Genomic DNA, 20151 nt, shown 5'->3' with positions numbered 1-20151 from the left:
AACGACCTTCCTGGCTTCCAACGACCTTCCTGGCTTCCAACGACCTTCCTGGCTTCCAACGACCTTCCTGGCTTCCAACGACCTTCCTGGCTTCCGACGACCTTCTTCCCTTCCAACGAGCTTCATCAACAAGCAAAATGGGTGCAGTCCTTGTAATCGGTTATCCCCTTTTCATGGGGGCCTTGGCCGCTAGCATCTACGGCATTCTATCGCTCGAGCACAAGAGCAACGAACGCAGTTTGACGGAAAAAGATGTCCAGCACACTGGTGTCACATTGGCACTTGTGAATGGGTTTATGTCTTGGGGCGAAGACTCTGCAATCGCTCTGACCTGGAACGGCGGAGAGCCAACCACGAACAAAGATATCGAGGAGGTACTCGTGCCAATCACGAGTGACGACAAAGCCGTGTTCCACCATTGGAACGACACCTTGCCGCAGTGGATCTCCGTCAAGAACCGCGGCGCGTCTCCAGTGTGTCTTGCTGGTGTCAGCATCCAGAAGGACGACACTGTGATGACGCTCGCAGGAGACCTGGGCAGGGTGTGCGGCGCCGAATATTACGAGTCATCTCGATTCGTGCTCCCCGAAGATCAACACACACAGGCGCCATCTTGCACCTGGATCGACGCAAACCATCCAATCCGATTCAACTTGGCCGGCAACGACAACAACGACAACGACGACAACAACGTGGTCAGAGACCCGACAGACCTGTGTAAGGCACCGTTTATGACCTGGGCCCCTTCCGACAAGGGCGCCGGTGCCGGTAATCAACAACGTGGAATTGAGGACGCTTCGCCATTCGACGGAATCTTGGTCAAGAGTTCAAGGCCACTTTCGAGCGCCGTACGCCTGTGCAACAGCGTCATGGCCAAAGGACCCAGCTTCGTGAGCGAACCCGAAGAATTGTACTGCGACATGACGACAAAGACTTTGTATCCAGTATGCAAAGAAGGAACGCAGGGCATTTGCTTCGACGACAATGAGGACGAGCTTATCGACAATGACGCTCCGCCGGAAATCAGACAGAGAGGATTCGACGCCGCACCAAAAAGTCTGGAAAAGACACGGGTGCTGAAGGCCTTCAGAGACGTGCGCAAGTGGTCATGAGACATCAAGGGCGGTTCGATGCCATTGCCGCAAAAGGAATGTGGAGGAGATTTGGGGGTTCAAGCGGTGTGAGTGTGGAATTACGGGGGACAGGAATGCAGGAACAAAGTACGACAGATGGTGAATACGAGTGAACTTGGGATTGTTGAGTGACGAATGTGGGAAATTGATGAGGAGGACGAGCGAAATTGGTACTGATATGGGTGATATTGATGCGGAGGAGTGAAATTGGGACTGATTGAGGATATTGATGGGTGATATTGATGTGGTTGTATTCAGGCTTTTTTTGCTACACCGGATGGGGTTAGATCTGACAAGGCTTTGTCAATACGGCGGCGTACGGATTTTGGGAATTACGAGTACTGTATTCTGTCTTAGGTACAGATGCATTGGGTTTTCTTTGCCTTAAGACCAGGTACCAGGTAACCATACATGGTCGAGAGTTGACTGTAGAATCTTCAATCCTGATTTCAGCCATTCATGTCTTCCTTCCGCGGTCTCTCGATATTTGCCTTCTGCCATCCGTTCGCAAGCTGAGGGCCGATGTGGAAAGGTAGAGCACCAACGTTTAACAGCCCAACAAGCCGGTCTCACAATGTCTACGCCTCAGTCAGACCATGCCGACGACCGCCCAATTGAAAATGGAGGGCAAATCAGTGCAGGTTATCGAGAAGCGCCATCGTCATCCCCGCCCTCAGCTGCAGATTTGAATACGCCACGACTCAGTCCAAGTTCTCCGCTTGACACCAGTGTGGACACCAGCGAATCAAACGAGACTTCATCGTCTGGCTCTTCTGAGGATGATACTACATCAGAGGAAGACAGCGATGATGAAGAGGACGAGGAAACTCTAGGGACCTCTGCTGTTCCTGACGGCCGTGTGTCAGTCCAACCAAGTGACGATATCCGATCACGATTACAAGCATTTCTCCCCCAAATTCAAAACGCAAACTTGGCGCTCCAAAATGCCGATGATGCCTTGGAAAGGAGAATCGACAACGTCAGCGACAGCGAAGAGCATTATATCGAAATGAATTTGGGCCTGGGCGTTCTCAGTGAGAGGAGGGAAGAAGCAATCGCGATAACTGGTGGTGACGACGGCAGTGCTACATCGGACGAAGCTGATGCTGAGGACGACGTCAAGGAGCCTAATGGCGGCAATGATGATCTTCCAGTACACGATGGCATCCTGGCGGCTTTGAGGGGAGAGAAGAGCACCCGAGGGACAAAGAGAAACGTCGAAGAGCTGGGTGAATAGGATTCCGGGGCGGTCTTTCGGTCATTTCACAACAGCTTGTAGCAATGGGAGAAATTCACACTCCCTGTAGCTTTGAACGTGAGGGCGAGAGAACTTGGTCTCCTTCTACCTGCCAGGTATTGTAGATAGTAGAAGCCGTGAAGGAGACACCCAGTACGGCGTATCTGATCTGTATGTCAAGAATACGAGTACGAGTATGTGGTGTCTGACCAATGACAGCGGGTGATGTCATTGTTTACTTCTAACCCCAAACTGCAACTTTTTCATCTCGCTTCAGGCTTCACCAAACCAAGTCTGTGCGTGGACGACCCCGTAACTGTGCCCGACACCTCATTGTTCCCGCAGCCTTGGGATTGTATGTACGTCTCATTACAGATCCGATATCGTGCTGCTATAGACGAGTGTGTTCAACTTTTGGAAGAAGCTGTCGCCATGGCGCCGCCAGGTCCGGGACGTGCAATCAACAACGCCAGGCCGCAGACGCCCACCCCTTCGACCGCCTCGAGTCCATCTCTCAGATCGAAAACCCCGGTGAGCGTCCCCATGACACCGGTCAGTAGCAGCATGAACCCAGGTGGGAATGTAAAGGTCGTGGTCAGAGTCAGAGGATTTCTGCCTCGCGGTGAGTGGCAGCACATTTTCAAGCACAAAACACCACACAATATACTGATCTACGTGCAGAAATCGACAGAGGCGCTCAGTGTCTGATAGAGATGAACCCGAACACTCAATCAACCAAGCTTCTCGTACCCCCATCGACCGACCCTGCGAATGCCCGCGCTCAGACTCGAAAAATCCTCGAAGAGAAGAACTTTACTTTCGACCGATCATTCTGGTCACATAACACCAGTGATAAACACTACGCTACACAAGAGGATGTCTACAACTCTTTGGGCGAAGAGTTTCTGGACCACAACTTCGAAGGTTACCATACTTGCATTTTCGCCTACGGTCAGACTGGTTCCGGGAAGAGTTACACCATGATGGGTACTCCAGATCAACCAGGCTTGATCCCGCGTACCTGTGAGGACTTATTTCAACGGATAGAGTCGAACGAAAGCCCCCATATTAGCTACAGTGTGCGCGTGTCATATTTCGAGGTATACAACGAACATGTCAGAGATCTTTTCCAGCCTCGGACTGATCCACCTCAATATCTCAAAATCCGAGAGTCACCCACTGAGGGACCCTACGTGAAGGACCTGACGGAACTTCAGGTCAAGAACTACACCGAGATTCTGAAATACATGCGCATGGGTGACAGTTCAAGGACAACTGCGTCGACGAAGATGAACGACACCTCGTCACGGTCCCACGCTGTCTTCACAATCATGCTCAAACAGATCCACCACGACTATCACAACGACGAAACCACTGAAAGGCTGGCGCGCATTCGTCTGGTTGATCTGGCAGGATCCGAACGTGCAAAAGCAACGGAAGCTACGGGACAGCGGCTGCGAGAAGGTGGAAATATCAACAAATCTTTGACTACACTTGGAAGAGTTATTGCTGCGTTGGCTGATCCCAAACATGCTCGAATGCACAATAACAAGAGGACGAATCGTGACGTTGTGCCTTATCGCGATTCCATTTTGACGTGGTTGTTGAAGGATTCACTGGGCGGCAACTCCAAAACTGCCATGATTGCGTGCATTGCGCCGTCCGACTACGACGAGACCCTTTCGACTCTACGATATGCCGACCAGGCCAAGCACATCCGTACCAAAGCCATTGTTAACCAGGACCATGTTTCCTCGGCGGAGAAAGACGCCCAAATCTCGGAGATGCAAGAGACAATTCGAACTCTGCGGTGGACCCTTAGTCAGCAACAACAGAATGGTAGTACCTCTGTGATGAAGGCGGTGCAGGAAAGCGCAGATGCTCAGTCGGAGAAGATCCGTGAACTCACGACCAAGTACGAGAACATGCTGCAGATCATGGAAGAAAAGGTCGCAATCTCGGAATCCAAAGTCCGTCAGCTGGAGGAGGAGAAGGAGGCCATGAGTATCCATCTCTCGCTTGTGCTCGACGAGCTGAGGAACCCGATAGTGATCAACAAGGAGGTTGAATCTTCTGGCGAGAGATCTAGAGTGCCAACACCCGATATGATCTATGAAGACGACACCGCTTCAAGTGATGAGATTGACACCGAGTCTGACTGGGAAGACGAGAGGGCCGAGATTGAGGCCGATGCCCACGCGCTCCTTACACAACTGGCCAACTTCAAGAAGAAGCTCGCTACTGATATGCAAGAATTTGGTATTGCTGCATAGGTGATGCTAGGAGAAGTAGCATGACGATTATGAAAAAAGAACTAGGATAGCGAGGCGCTCTGGTGTGTCTGAGGTTTGACAGATTTGGTTTCATGTGGGTTGCTTGCAATGATTCCCCAGAGAAAATAGTACATACTCCCGACGTTGTGTGTAATGTGCGCACCCGAGTACGCACAGTGTGTCTTGTCACTGGTAGTGTTGATATTTCAGGGGATGAGCGATTCTTTGGGAGGACTTAAAATTCTTGACATCGAACTACCCCAACTGCATTACCGGTTTCCGGCCTACAGTGGGATTACCCTCCCGCTATTTGGCCCCCAACACGACTATCGATCGGATGACAATTGGCGGTGCACACAGACGGCAGGGGTCGATTTTAGCATCTCTTTCTACGACGTAGGAGTCAATGCTTGAACGACTGAGAGACGGCTTCACTCTCAGACGTTCTGGTTGGGTCTAACTCACACCAGCCGACGTTGACTGTATATTGGGTTTTCCATCTCGCAAGGAGCGGAGATACTGCCAATGCCAGGGGAGGGTTTATGGTGTTGTATAGAGTGCCTTAGAACATTAAGAAATGCATGTGTTTTATTTAGACCTGTACATACTATAGTACCTTCAATGGAGAGCTAAGCCTAATTAGGTAACAACGATTGAGATGGCAACGAAGAAGAGACTAACTGTAAAAGGAATGGCGCGTGTTGTGGCCCTGCGCCGCAGTGTGTGAGACACTGAGACACCCAGAAAGATCTTCAATCCCTGGCAATGCCTCGTTTCCTCACCAACAACCACACCCATTCTTTCGACTTTCTCTGTCTTGACACTCGTTACTCCTCGATCGCCTCACAACCGCATACAGAGCATCGCCATTCTTTCCACCACACCTCACCTGCAGTTATTCGTTCTGTCCTCCTCAATCCTGCCACACCCCTAGAGTTCCAGCGACTTTCCCCTCTGCTCAGCCTCCTCGCGCCCTTCCACGCCTTACGTACCGTCGCCGGCCCTTTTCGAATCATCCTTCGTCTTTAAATACACGCCCTCTCTGTGTCTCCGATCTTGTCTTCCACATCTTTAGCCAACGTCGCGTCAAGGGGAGGCGGCCCACCATGGGCTTCGGCGCTTTCGACACGGTATGCGAGCAATCGCCTCTGCCATTGTGCTACCTTCTCGGACCACCCACCGATTTCACAGCCGCTCATAACCCAGCATTATTACCAGAATGCAGTGCTCGATCGATAGAATTAGGCAACACCATCATCTTCCAGGCTGCCACCGACTTTGCACACATAGCCGCATTGTCCATGACTGCCATCATGATCTTCCACGTTCGCTCGAAATTTACCGCCGTGGGCCGCAAAGAAATTCTGACCTTCTTCTACATCTACAGTCTGTTGACAATCGTCAGCTTGGTCTTGGACGCAGGTGTGATTGAAGCGACGAATCAAAGTGCATTCCCCTGGTTCGTGGCGGTACAGAATGGCCTAGCCAGTGCGCTCTGCACGAGTCTTTTGATCAATGGATTCGTCGGGTTTCAACTGTACGAAGACGGAACCACACTTTCGGTGTGGCTGTTGCGGCTAGGGAGTCTGATCATGTTCATCATCAGCTTTGCCGTCAGTCTCCTTACGTTCAAGGGATGGGCAGGTCTTTCACCCACAAACACCACCGGCCTATTCATTGTTCTGTACATCATCAACGCTATCTGTCTGGCGGTTTATTTCGTCATGCAAATCATTCTGGTCGCAAATACCTTGCAAGATAGGTGGCCATTGGGAGATTTGGCATTTGGCGCATTCTTCTTCATCATTGGGCAGGTCATTCTGTATGTATTCGGCAAAAAGATCTGTGAAGGAGTTAGTCACTATCTTGACGGATTGTTCTTTGCCACTGTCTGCAACTTGTTGGGTGTCATGATGGTGTACAAGGTCAGTAATTTTTTGTGAGTTGGTTTGTGTGACTCTGGTTGCTAACTGTTCGTGTTTCAATAGTACTGGGACAGCATTACCAAAGAAGATCTCGAATTCAGTGTCGGCACCAAGCAAGGCAATTGGGACGTCAAGGAAGGACTACTGGAGCCCAGTGCAAGTGAAGACTTCCGAACAAGCGTCTATGGCTTTGGTCGAGAAAGTGTTTACGATTCCCCCAGCATGGAATATCCGCCTCAGCACCCAACACAGTTTCCTTCGACTCGAAACTCGGGGTATGGAAATTTGATTGAAGCTAGACACAGTTATGGCGATATTCGGAAGCAACTGGGGAATTATGAAGATTATGATGCGATGAGAGCTCGAGACGGGGAATATGCTTATTAGATGCTAATGTCGGAGCAGTCCGGGGTTGATGGAATGTACCAGAAACAAAAACACTCTTGGACCGTCGAGCCATCTGCAGTCGCCCAGAAAGACCATGTGTATCAACATCAGGCTTACGCGGATGGAGTTTTTGATGATTTGAGCGAGAGGAATCTCTGAGGCTTGATGATTCTCAGAGCTCTAATAAGCCAGTTGTGTGTGTGGAATTAATTGTCGTCACTGCACATCTAGGTATGCTCAAAGAAGGGTATGTTGTGACAGTATCTGTTTTTGTTTTTAGCGAAGCATAGCATAAGCACAGCATAGCATTATTAGTTAGGTATAGATGTTTCAATACGGGGTTTACACATTCGGAATGAGATTCTTTCTGATTCAATACCTACCAGGTAAGCTTTGCGCTCATCTCAAAACGCCTCATGTGTTTCTTCCCGGTTGACTACCTACGGATTTATGGATTTTGAATCACGGGTGGTCATAAGGTTGTACCGTCTTCCCTTAGGTGCCTAGGTAAGGTTAAAGGTAAGTAATCATGGGAACCTAGTTAGTCGACACGGGTTCCGGTTGCCCCTCCCTTTCCATCTCGGCAATCAGTCTCTGCCTGTTCAATGTGTTGTACCTGGGTAGGTATGTAGGTGGCCGACGGCCAAGGTTCATCTAGTCATTGGTCTAGGAACGTAGGTACTGGTTAGGGTGGGTAGGTTCCTGAGGAGGCCGAGGACTGAAGGCTGGCTCTCTACGCCCAGGGTAATCAAAACCGTCGACGGTCATTTGACATCGGCGTCACTTTTTTTTCTTTCCTTCCCTTCATTCCTTCCCGTCTTTCCCTCTTCCTTTCTCTTTCTTGTTCTTGACTCAGAGCCCGTGGTTGAAGGTCAAACAATAAGTGGTACGGTGCTCTCGCCCTGTCCCTTGCCCGTTCATCCGCGCCCCCCCCTCCCAAACACCAGCGCCCCCTTTTTCGCTCCTGGTACTCATCACGCACGCCTACATTCGCTCTTGTCCTCCTTGTCGTTCATACACACCTACACCCGCTCAGATCGCTCATGTCACCATACCCCTCCTCGAGCCCCTCGGTCGACGTTGGCCGCGGTATTTATCGAACGCGAAAATCGAACCGGTCCCCACGGTCAAGGTAGACGACTTGATCGCCTAGGCCTGCCTTGTTGATTTCGGCCTTGAAATCGTCAAGAGGGGACAAGAAGACGTCGTAGTCACTGTTTGATTTTTGTTATTGGCACAATGTCACCAGAAAACGTCAAACCTCCAACCCCCTTTTTGGGGGCCGGGGGGGGGGGGGGGGGGGGGGGGGGGGGGGGGGGGGGGGGGGGCTCTTCAGGCGGTGACGTGTGTGCTTTATCAACCATCAGATTGGATTATCATGGACTTACTCATAATGAATAGGTATGGTCAAGTCCGGTTGGACCAACTTGACGAGTTGCACGCCCTGCTTCGCGTCCATCGTCACCATGAGCAACGGCATGTGAGGGCCCGGAATGGTGGTGCCGCCGAGGTGGATCAGCATCAGGTCGATCGGTCGCCCGGCGTGCGTGTAGAGCTCGGGGATCTTTTCGAGGTCGCTGACGTACAGGGTGTCGCCTGAGATGTAGATTCGGTAACCACATTCAAAGTTGGACGTGTCGGTGTCTTTTGCACCGTCAGAAGACGCAGCAGCAGCAGCAGCAGAAGACGACGACGAATAGCCCAGTTCGAGCATCCAGCCGTTTGTAGGCGGCACGGCTCCGAGAATGTCGTTGGCTTTGGCGAGGAGGCCGTCCCCGACGTGTTTACCTGGCATGCCTGTGACGTGGATTCTGGGACACGAAGAAGGAGCTGGCGATGGTGAGTGCGATTGTGACGGCTGGACCTCGCCGCCGCCGCCAGCAGCAAGGTCGACATACATGTCTTCCCAAGCGTCGAGAGCGTGGACGGCCGTGAAAGACTCGTGGGGGCCCTTGGTGCTGAGGTGGTGGTGGGCATGCGGTGTCGTTATGATGGGCAGGTCGCGTCGGAGGGAAGCCTCGACGTCCTGGTCGAAGTGGTCGGCGTGGTAGTGCGAGAGCAGCACGAGGTCGATGTTGGGCAGGTCGTCGAGGTCCACGGCCGGATTGGTCCTACGGGTGCCGCGGACGCCAGGGCCCAGGTGGACGTGGTCTCCCTGGTGCAGGAAGTTGGGATCTGTCATGAGCCGGACGCCGCGCCATTCGAGGATCGTAGTGGCCGTGCCGACGAAGAAGAGGCTGGCACTGTTGTTGTTTTTGTTCTTGTCGTCCGGGGAAGATTTGATCCCCGGATGCGACTTTGTGGCTTTGGCCGCAGGGAGGTGTTCCCTCACTGCCGCCGTGGTGGTAGAGTCAGGAGCATCATGGTCTCGTGTCGGACGTTGCTTGCGCGACAGGTCGATGGTGATGCTCGGTTTCGTCGTTGCCATGACAAAGTTTGGCTTGGTTTTGTCTTTCTTTTCTGTATGTACGACGAACCTGTAGATTGTGCTCTGCCACACGATGATGCCCTAGCTGCTTGTTTTGGCGAGGTAGTTAATAGTGGTTGTTACGTTCGGTGTTCGCTCAAACAATCACTTTTGGCAGCAGTCCGGGGTAAATACAATCGAAATACTTCTTTACATGACGGTAACATGACGACATACATGGTCAGAGATGTTTTACTGGCACTCGTACACACGCCCACACACCTCAGCAATTCGGGACAATTGATGAAACCTGGGCGGCTTACTTTGCCGGATCGAGGGTAGAATACCTGCCTGAAAGAGTTGTAGAACAACTTCCTCGACTTGCAGCAGGCCACGGAAATTGTCCCATTCGAGAACCTCCGCATGAACACCCTTGCTTGGACGAGTAGATCCGGGAGGATGATTGAGCGTCCTTGCGAAAATTCACGCAGAATGACTCTACGGTTCACTCTCACCGTCAGGTATCGTAGACAGACGATAAGATCGTCCGAGGACGTCTTGGGCCATCGAGACCTACCTACCAATTGAATTGATATGAGAAACATACCTTGGTCTGGTCAGCCCCGGTAGCAACATCGACGCACAGGATGCGGCCGACATGTACAAGCTTGGGTATACTGTCAAAGTCCAATGCAAGTGACCAGTGTGCTGTCGTGTTCTGTGTGTGGGCTGTTTGTCTATCCCCTGTGAGAGGGTGAAACATCCACATGCGCCATACCAGGTTTCCGAGTAGAAAACAACGGCCGACATGGCAGGTACGATATAGAATAAGGATAGCCGCGCGTCAATACACGACAGCGAAACGCAAGCTTGGGCTCAGAAGCCCTGCTGTCTCCCACGTTCGAAATTTCGAGTCTGTTGAAGCTCTTGGCAATAGTCTGAAAGCATGAAATACAAGGGCTTTCACAACTGAAAGGAATTTCCACCGACAAGTCGACTGACGCCCTTTGGGTGAAAGAAAGCTGGGCCATAGGGGCTTGCTAGTATTCGAATCCCTAAGGAGTCAGCGTAAGACGATGGGCATCCGCGGAACCAACTGGGATCTCGCTCCGACAAGCCGGATGGAAGCTCTGGTGTGAAACCTTTTCGGACATTGTCTGCGACAGCAAAGTGGCACTGCTCGAGATATGAGCACCTACTAGGGACAACAATGTCAGGTTCTAATGACAGCAAGGCGCAGTGTCGGCAAGTCGACCACTAGGGTACAGTATGCTGACCATTATCTGATTGACAAGCGAGGTAGAAATCAGCGTGCCCGCGAAAATCGATAGACAGCCGGCCGGCCTTCTGATGGTTGGGTGGACTTGTTGAGATGGGGGAGGGTGTTGCTGGTCAGGTAGGAGTGGACGACATGATCGAGCCGAATTGCCTCTTGATCCGGTGACAATGTGCATTGGTGCGTTGGTGCCTCCGTCTACATGAAAGGGACACAGACCCTAGGAAGAGATTGTCGTCGGGTGTCGAACATTTTGAATTTGCAATCAACCGATTTGGCGCCCTCACATGCTGCTCGCATAGATATTGTTGCAAAAGAATCCACTAACATGAGACCATTAGATGCCAGAACGCAATCTTATATCCGAGAGATTCCGCGCGACAGCCGCAACGTAAAATGTATGACCCCTATACTAGCAGTCTCCAGTCGATGGTGTTTAATGATCACTGATCGGTTGCAGCTTCGATGCGATAGTGCAGTGCGGGGCAACTAAAGATGTCTCTTCTCTAGTCGGATCCAAGGTGCATCTGCCGGGGGTTCGCTTGAGCATGCGATGCTGCACGTGGTGAAGGGATGGGCATCGCTTCCTCTGGTGTTGGCGGTATGTTAGTTGCTTGGATCTCGATGAGCTTTCCGCTCTTCCAGGTAACTGTTAGCAATGCATGGCCGGCGAGCGTTTTTTTTAAAGGGGAGCCCGTCGGCGGTGCTGCAGATGTTTCAGACAGGAATTGTCTCACGGCCTTCCGCATTCGTCAGCGTGTGTGGAAATCCCTGCTTGCAGTCAACTTGGCAATATTCGTGGCAAAGGCGCAGTCCAAAAGTGGCTCGCTTGAAAAGACTTTTCCTTTGAATCGTGATTGCATCGGGATACCCGGGGAGTCAGTCGGGCCAGTCAGCCGATACTAGGGACTAATAAAAGTCCCTATCAACTCGGGCGCAGGGCAGCCGGACTCGCACGTACCACCTCCTGGCCTCGCTTAAAGCCCAATCCGTGGCAATCGAAGCTAATGAGAACCTGTCCGAGTCAATCGACTGAGAGGCCCCAAAGTGCACCTATAACAACAATTGGTACTTCGATTGTCAAGGCCTAGGCGCCGCCTGCTATTTCAAGGGCGATGTTGACAAAACTAGCGACTCTATTGGCTCTTGACAGTGGTGCTCGCTTATGTCAAACAACTAGACCCATCGTTATATGAATTCAGAACGACGAAGATAGATGATGACCCCGGTTGGACTAGCAAGGCTTGTCAGGATCGAGACTTTGCATCTGACAAGAAGGACAACGGCCGGAGCGTCCTGCTGGACCTTGACTCAATAATGGATTCAGAGGCCCGTGTCATTATGTCCGGTTGTAAAGGTGGTCGACATCTAGCCCCAGCGGTACCAATGTCCATACCCATACCTGAATTGTGACGTGCTCAATTGTCACGAAAGTAATTCGCAAGCCCGTCGAACCAAACAGACGCATCGAAACATAGGTCAAAGCAGGCCATCTGACGGCGACATCAACTTGCACAACGATGAGAAGGTTTATGAACGGGAGTTCCCTTGTGGAAACAGCACTTCGGCAAATACAGGTAAGCAGACAAGTCCCAAAAGTATGACCGATCGAGGGGCGGAGAAGTAGGGCGTGGTTTTGCAGTCTGGCGAGCTGCTCGTCAAAGGACGGAGTCACTAAGTGATTAGATTGAATTTTAGAGACTGTGATGTTGCAAGGACAAGCACTGTAGCGCTGTTTGAACCAAGGGGATATTGTCGGAAAAGGCTTCATTGAGGGCATGAAAATGATGCCTTAGAAATCATGTTACAATCGTGCAAACCGTATTGGGAAGTCTCCGGTGTCCATTGGCTTCTGATGCGATGTAGCGTCATGTGTACAGTCTGTGGGCCGAAATTTGCAAACATAGACGTTCTCAGGGGTGAGTCGCATCATTAGTTTTCGTCGTAACCGCCTGAGGAACGTTTCCGCAATCCAAGGTTGCTTGCACAGTGGTAGCTGGTGCTGATGCCTGTTAGGAGACCTACAGGAGGCGAAGCAACTTAGCCGGGAGACGATCATATGCAAGTCGGCGTTATAGGAGTGGGCGTTGGAATTTGTCCGCAACTGGATGGGGAGCTATCATCGCACAAGCGCAGAGCCTGGTCGCAGCTGAACGTGTCGAACCTCGCACCAAACAGGGATAGTAACAATCAAGGCAACGGACAAGGTCTTTGGTGGGATGCCATCTCCAAGACCAGACCGGCTGACGAGGCGCCAGGAAGCAAGAGGTTGAGAGGCAGAATGGAACAGGGTGTTGACGGTGGGGTCGTCCTCGATTTCTCTACCTCAGACTGACCGTGTCAGTTGAAATAATGACAGTGATATGCAGCATAGTCCGGACTTGTACGAGTCAATGTAGGGATGTTGAGGGGGTATTACTCCATCCTGGTGTTGCCGCGGCAGCATCAGATCCAGGCGGCTGTAATTTGAACACTCGGAAGCCGTACATCTGTCGCTTGATGCTGTCGGCGACAGGGGATAAGAGACCGTAGGCCATGTGGTGAAAGTGGTGAGTGCTCCAGAGGCAAATTTTGCATGCCGCCAGTGTCCGTGGTGTCGCAGTGCAGGTCAAGGTGCAGCACACCAACGGAGCCGGTAAGCGAAGCCCCAAAGTCATCAGCAGAACTGTCGAAGTGAGACGAGAGGAACAGGCGCACCAAGCTCCATCATTCCACACCTACGTGACAGACGAACAAGGTAACAACGAGTTATCAGGTTGAGAGCACCGTCGGCCTCATTCAACGCGTTTGTGCTCATCCGCTGCCGGGGTCCATCTTGGTCGCTGGTCAAGCAAAGCCCAGCTGCTCAGCTACTCCACGGGTCATGATGATCCCGACCAGAGAGAAACTCGGAGGGTACGGAGTACGACGGAGTACGACGACTTCTCGAAAGGATGGAGATTTGTGGCTGTCCTCGTGCTCAGTGGTGAGGACGAATGCTGCATGACAATCATGATCACGAAACAGCACTTGACCTGAACGGGCTGGTGGTTGACGGTGGCATCTCGTCTGCCCCGTCGGCACCTCTTGTTTTACAAAGCCAGGCCAAAACTCTCGCCTGCCGCATGCAGCTCTCGACCGATCAGCCCCTCTGATTCGGCACACGACGCGAACGAGTTTGTGTTAGACTTGCACTACGAGCACTCAAAGGCAGCAACTCATTTCGGCGAGGCCTGTAGGATGAATCACGATACATGGATGGTTGGATGATCAGACCTAGCGAACTCGAAGCTATGAACAAGTCACACACCCTTCTTTTGATTCGCAGAACACGACGCACTGTTTGCGAGAACGGAGCGAAGACTCGTATTTCATTGCGCTGTACTCTGTACGAGGTACGGCTTCTTATTTCAGTTCGCCTCTGGTACGAGTGCTATTTGCTGTGAAAAGCCGGAGTCTCCTCCTGTTCTGTGCACAACACGCGTCCAAGGCGCAGGCGGGCGGTGGATGCTTGCGAGACAAATCTCTTCCGATCAGTGGTTGTTGGTTACGCCACGACCCGAATGTCTCTTTCTGGCTACGATTACGGAGAACGACCTGATGGTGTTCTGGTCTTTTCTTTGTTCTGGCGTTTGGCCCTGTCCACCACTTTCGTGATCATCGGACCAAAGCTAAAACTTGACCCTCCGACTATTGTATCTTCTCTGAGGTATACGGATTCAGCAGCCGTCACTTATCATCCATTGCGTGCACGGATGAGGAAAAAGCAACAACATTATTGTTCTCCGTGATAGCTCCGTTGAATATCGCTGACACGTCCGTAAACCTTACAGTGCAAAGTCCTCGGTAGTGGCTGAACACGATCGCATTGACGGTACGGAGTACTCGTCTTATTCGTCGCCGCCACTGACGAAGTTGCAGGCGTAGACCGAATTATTCCAAGGGATGACAGACGGGGCATATCCTCCTTTCCTGGAGTGGTGAATCTCGGTTGTCGCGACTCGCGAGATCCTTGAGCAGAGCATGGACGCTTTTTCCGTCAGATCCACGGGCGCTCTCAAATGTGGTCATACGGTCACTCGCAGCAACAGGAGCCTGTAACCTGATTGCTATGACCGCTTCATGTCAAGCCTGATCCGTCAACTTGTTTCTCCTCCAGGCGCGCGCCTTTTCACCGGGCTACCCTCCACCACAAGGGGCGTCACCACTCGTGGGTGGTGGTGATTAGTGGCTGATGGACTGGTTGATAGCCCCAGCTGGTGCATGAACACAATAAATAATATCAAGGATTCCTCAGCTGACACCTGACCGGGCTTCCGCAGGCCTTGGCTGTAGTGAAACTGTGACTAGGGATTCTGGAAACTTGAGACGGCCTTAGAGTTGCTAACCTATTGCAGATTGGACGAAACCAGCCCACTGGGTTTCTCATCTGTGCTGTGTCGGGCCCTCGCTATTTCCACCAATGTTGATGGGATGGATTGCCATGACCAAAGCACCCGCCATACGGAGTAACGATAGAAGGATATCACTGCTTCCAAGATTCGAGTGTCCACCGAGGAGGCTTTGGTCTGCGAACACCCCATCCTGCGTAATAATGTCTTCCACCATTCAGTGTCAAGACAGATTTTTGCGTAGAATGATCGGCCTGTTTGCAGATATTTACGATTTCTTGACTGGGCAGCGGGAGCCTGAGACAGCAGCGTCCAGCGCAGGTGCCCGGATTGGTTCCCTTTAGGCACAAATGGTGCGCCTAGTGAACCCCGGCAACCACCTCAGGCGGCAGTCCACCGCCTAAAAGTTCCACTGGACGGCGCCTGTCACCGCCCACCTACGCCCACCAGCTAAGAACAGGGTGCGAGGGACCGAGGGTCAACGAGTCGGAGTGAGTGGCCTGGCCTTCGCAATCCAAGCACGCTTCCGGCTTATCCCTTCGATTAGAGAACACTTGTAAAACACGGACTCCAACCAGGCAAAGGAGGAAAATCAATGAAAGTGTGCGACGGAGCATCAGCTAGCACGGTTGAATGACGCTCCAATCCTGTGCTGTGCCACGGTCCCCCCTTACATTTCACCCGCGTCGACGGCGTCACTCATGCAGTTACACACTAGCGAGGATAACAGGCCCTCTGAGCGTTTCCTTGTCAGTCCCACGGCTGATCAAGGATTCAACGTCGCTGTTTCCGGGCTTGTTGCATTGCAGCATCATTCGGGGGCTTCCCCTGCCTGGTACCTCCGAGCTGGTCATCCACTCCGGAGAGCGCGCGTCCGGGAGGCGAAAAGGGCGAAGCCTGTCTAGTTGCAAGCCTGCAACCTCTTGCTGACTTTAACATGCGCTCAGCGACCAGGCTCTGCAGGCATCGCAGCTCGCGGCTCGCCGCCCGCCTTTCTTGTGACTTTGTCCACTTCCGCCGAGGCTGCACCAGGCAGCTTGCCCTCTCGACCGGCCGTGCGTTGCTCAAGTCACCCTTCACATCTTAGCGCCGTGGTATCCCTCCGTTCAATAATGTCCGGCTGAGGAGGAAAGTTTTGTTGGCGCAGGGTGCGGATGACTGACACTATCCACTGTCGCTCCCTCCCGACTTGTAATTGCATCGTCTCACACGCTCTCAAGACGCTTGTACCGTGTACGCAATGATATGCGTATGCCCTTGTTGGAGGAGATTGAGAATGCGCCCTCGTCTGATACTGACGCTAGTGCCGCTGGCAGCCTGCACATACGCTCACGCCCAGTCCCTCCAGCCGGCGACCCGGCAACCATGACATACTGTACGAGGAGTGATGGGGAGACTGGCATGCGTTGTGTTGGGCTGCGTTGTCTTTCGTTGGTGCCGTATTCCCAGGTATCTTGTTTGCCGGTGACGAAACGCTGCTTAGGAGGATATCACCTCCATGCCAACCCCCAGTGTCAGTTAGGTCCCTACAGTGAATACCTACTGCCACTGGGTGTGAAGGGCACTAGGCGCAGTTCGTACTCGTACTCGCCCGTGCAGTCGGTCTAGCGCAATAGCTTACAGCAGCTGTGCTCGCAGACCTCGGCTCTAGGCCTCTTCTTAGGCGTTCTCCTACGACTCCTTGGGCTCCTTAGGCTCCTCGTTTTGGCTTTGGACTGGGGACAAAGGGCGGACCTGAAGCGACGGCAATAGTCAGGCGTGGCCCTCAGCCTCTGGATCCTCCACTAATGGTGGACGTGATCCCTGAAGAAAAAACTGCTCCGTTGACGCAGAGGCAAAAAGTCTGCCCCCTTCTTTCTTGCAAGCGTCATGGGTCCAAGTCAATCGAACACGAAAAAAGAGGTCGCGCACTAGCATTCTCCCAGGCTACCCAACCCAAGCCAGGCTGGTGTCGGTTACGTTACTCGTAGGCCGTGAGCCACCTGGCCCCAAGGTCTCCCGAACGAAGCTAAACACCGTCCAGTTTTTTGATACCCTTACAGTAGCCGAGCTAAAAAAAAATTGTGGTCAGAGAGTGGCCATCGCTTCGCTCTTCTCGCATCGCTTTGCGCATAGTGCAGCGTGTTTGTTGCCCATCACCGTCACAATCAAAGTGTCGCCTGTGTCAAGACCCCCGTTTCCCGTCTCCCGTTCCCCGTTCGTGTTCCATTCTGTGCTTTTTTTTTGCTTTCCGCCATCCATCATCCTAGTGCTCGTACGAGACGAGTCACCGTGGGCTGTAGCAGCCTCTTCGCCATCCCAAAACCAAACATGCCATCACTTCCTGGCCCTTCTCCCTCCGCCAGCCCGTCTTAGTCCACTTTGGCCTGCGCTCCATCTTTCCCTTGCCGTTACCGTCGCTCCTGTACCTCTATTGGCCAGGCCCTGTGGTGCTTCCCAGTCTCAGTCGTCGCTACCCTTCCTGCGGCTTGCCTGTTCTTTTTCTGACTTACTTCCTGCTTTCGCGTCGCCTCCCTGCTTGCTGCATCGGGCGGCTCGTCGATATGGGGCCCTGACATCAAGAAGACCGAGCCTCGAACCGCCTCCGATCCAAGACAAAGGCCCGTCTGTGTGTGAGTGACTTGACTATTGATGAGTTTACAGCTCTCCTCGTGGCAGTGATCAGCTCTCGCTGGCAGCCACGAAACTCTCTACCACCCGCCGATGCTCGGCTGACTGCCTTTTAAAACCCATTTCACTCTTGTGTCATTTGCTTTCTGATTGCTCCAGACCTGTCTTGCTGGATTAGGAATTGCTCTCACAGTCACCGTTTGAGACGGCGTTGGTCGTGGAGGTCACCATCACACTTCCCAAGGGGTCCACCCTTCAATACACTTCTCTCATTCCACAACCCCAATTCACCCAAGGTTCCAAAACATCAAATATGCTCCTCGCCTTTTGATTCTTCTTAACCCTTCCTGTTGCAATGCTTGCTGCTGCCGGACACATCCAACAAACCTCGATATACCTACTTGACCACCCCTACCCAACAGCCTCTCTCGTCCTTGGTCTGCTCAGCACCTCAATGTCGAGCCCTTCCTTACTTCCTCTCCATACTTGATCTCTCAAACCTCACCAGTATCGCCTTCGACCACACCTTCCGTGTCGATCGATCCTCTCTCATGTCGCTCATGTCTGCTTTACAACGAGGGGGCGGGAGTCTAGATTGGCCAACGGAGACGAAGCCGTCCTACGAGTACACTGGTGCACATGGGTTCAAGAGGCGGAATACGAACGACCCTTATTTCAGCACCGGCCTTCCCACACCTCCTGGGTCCAAAGCCATGCCGGGAGTGACGTTGGGAAATGGCTATGCCGCAGTTTCCAGTCACACCTCCCAACCTGTCGGTGATTACCCCCAAAATGGCGTTGGGTCTTTGCAAAGCTCTAGAGGGCCAACCACCCGATCCCAGGCCAATTCATACAGACTTGTCCATGGTTCAAATTCCACCTCGATTTCGTTCAGTCATCAAGCCGCGGATCACACTCAGCCCAGTGACATTGCACCTCATCTGCAGATACCGGAGTCGGTGAACAAGAGCAAAGGCAGCCTGGCAGAGTTCACAGCGGAGATTACTTGTCTATTCTGGTTTGAAACCGCCAGCACAATACAATTCGCTGAAGATCTGCCAAAGGACAAGCCCGTGGACCGAGGGTTACTTCCAGATGCCGTTCCCACCATTGGCTTTCGGAAATGGGTAACTACGATCATTAGCACTACCCAAGTAGGCAAGAATGTCGTACTCCTGGCACTGATGTTCATTTATCGTCTCAAAAAGTTCAACCCCGCGGTCAGTGGGAAGCGCGGTAGTGAGTACAGGCTCTTGACAATTGCTCTGATGCTCGGCAATAAGTTTCTGGACGACAACACCTACACAAACAAAACCTGGGCAGAGGTTTCTGGCATCTCGGTGACCGAAATCCATATTATGGAGGTCGAATTTCTCAGCAATATGAGATACGACCTATACGCCTCGGCCGCAGAGTGGACTGAATGGAAGGCCAAACTGGGAAGGTTTGGCGCGTTCTATGACAAAGCATCACAGTTACCTTCCGCCGACGAGAGCAAGATGACAGCGCCGGCCACACCAACGTCGCAGAGCCTTTCATATAAATTGCCTTCGCCATCTTCACCCCGCCATGCTGTCAGCCCCTTTACTTTGTCGCCTTCTACGAGCTCCTATCCTACCTTGCCTCACCCGTTACCTTCAACAGTTCAATTACCGAGCTCTCCTCTACGACCGCAATACGGAGGCGGCATTCCGCGAGAAGAGCGTAAGAGGAGCCTGGACCTCTCTACAGATCTCCCACCAGCGAAGAGGCCACAATATCCTACGCCGATGCAGATTGGCTCTATTACCAATTCTGGACCACATCTCCCCTACCCTCAGGCCGCCCTTCGGATACCTCCCGTCAATAACAATGCCCCAGAGCCACAGCAGTCTTCAGTGTCTTTGGATATTCCACGACTGGATCTATCTCGGGTTCAAAGCACGGCTTCTCATACTTCCACTCAATTGGCTCCCCTGTCGATGCCGTCCAGTCGTGCAATGGCCAGCGTCTATCCGAGCACGACCACTGGCTACTCTCAGCCTGTGACTCCGATATCTGCTATCCCTCAAAACGTGTTCCAAAATCCTATTCCCAACCTTGGTGAAGGGCCCCGGTTGATGTCGAATCACCCTTCGGCTCATACCTCTCCTTCGAATGGTTTTCACAATGTTACTCCTACTCTTCCCGGCCTCTCGCCATCATACTTTCTGACTCACCGTACTTCTCCATATCGTCCGGTACGACATGTCAACACCTTACTGTTTCCACCACCTTCCGCCACCCTGCAAGCTCCTTTGAAGAGTATTCCATACGACCAGATTCATTACCAACCCCTCGGCAAACTTCCTTCAGAGCGTCGGACTGGCCCACTTCCTTTCATGCAAGCGGATGCCTGGCAGAGGAGCAATGTCTCTACCCCTTTGACCCATCCCCAGTACCAATTTTAGAGTTCCGGATTGTATTACTCAAGCTTCCTCTCTTTTTCACCAATCGTTTCAACTCAAAGTCTTATGCATAGCGTGGTGGTTGTCGATTTTCTTTTTCACAATGT

At 52.3% G+C, this 20151-nt stretch overlaps 6 protein-coding genes across 6 annotated transcripts; 5 read left to right on the top strand and 1 right to left on the bottom strand.

The window, feature by feature from the left end:
* Positions 1-137: 137 nt before the first annotated feature.
* PV08_09296 (uncharacterized protein) lies at positions 138-1112 on the top strand (the record flags this gene model as incomplete). The annotated part of the gene is made up of 1 exon (XM_016383615.1): positions 138-1112. One exon carries the CDS (start codon positions 138-140, stop codon positions 1110-1112), a length of 975 nt encoding a protein of 324 aa, XP_016232238.1.
* Positions 1113-1707: 595 nt separating this feature from the next.
* PV08_09295 (uncharacterized protein) lies at positions 1708-2370 on the top strand (the record flags this gene model as incomplete). The annotated part of the gene is made up of 1 exon (XM_016383614.1): positions 1708-2370. One exon carries the CDS (start codon positions 1708-1710, stop codon positions 2368-2370), a length of 663 nt encoding a protein of 220 aa, XP_016232237.1.
* Positions 2371-2802: 432 nt separating this feature from the next.
* PV08_09294 (uncharacterized protein) lies at positions 2803-4643 on the top strand (the record flags this gene model as incomplete). The annotated part of the gene is made up of 2 exons (XM_016383613.1): positions 2803-2992; positions 3052-4643. 2 exons carry the CDS (start codon positions 2803-2805, stop codon positions 4641-4643), a joined length of 1782 nt encoding a protein of 593 aa, XP_016232236.1.
* A 1106-nt stretch (positions 4644-5749) lies between these two features.
* Positions 5750-6955, top strand: PV08_09293 (chitin synthase export chaperone; the record flags this gene model as incomplete). Its single annotated transcript, XM_016383612.1, has 2 exons — positions 5750-6568; positions 6632-6955. 2 exons carry the CDS (start codon positions 5750-5752, stop codon positions 6953-6955), a joined length of 1143 nt encoding a protein of 380 aa, XP_016232235.1.
* Positions 6956-8339: 1384 nt separating this feature from the next.
* On the bottom strand, positions 8340-9383 carry PV08_09292 (uncharacterized protein; the record flags this gene model as incomplete). The annotated part of the gene is made up of 1 exon (XM_016383611.1): positions 8340-9383. One exon carries the CDS (start codon positions 9381-9383, stop codon positions 8340-8342), a length of 1044 nt encoding a protein of 347 aa, XP_016232234.1.
* Positions 9384-18169: 8786 nt separating this feature from the next.
* PV08_09291 (uncharacterized protein) lies at positions 18170-20047 on the top strand (the record flags this gene model as incomplete). Its single annotated transcript, XM_016383610.1, has 1 exon — positions 18170-20047. The coding sequence occupies one exon, from the start codon at positions 18170-18172 to the stop codon at positions 20045-20047; it is 1878 nt and encodes a 625-aa protein (XP_016232233.1).
* Positions 20048-20151: the final 104 nt, after the last annotated feature.

This window comes from Exophiala spinifera (assembly GCF_000836115.1).
Source record: "Exophiala spinifera strain CBS 89968 unplaced genomic scaffold supercont1.7, whole genome shotgun sequence".
NCBI lineage: Eukaryota > Fungi > Ascomycota > Eurotiomycetes > Chaetothyriales > Herpotrichiellaceae > Exophiala > Exophiala spinifera.
The sequence above is the reverse complement of the archived record's forward strand: the minus strand, read 5'-3'. Positions and strand labels throughout refer to the sequence as shown.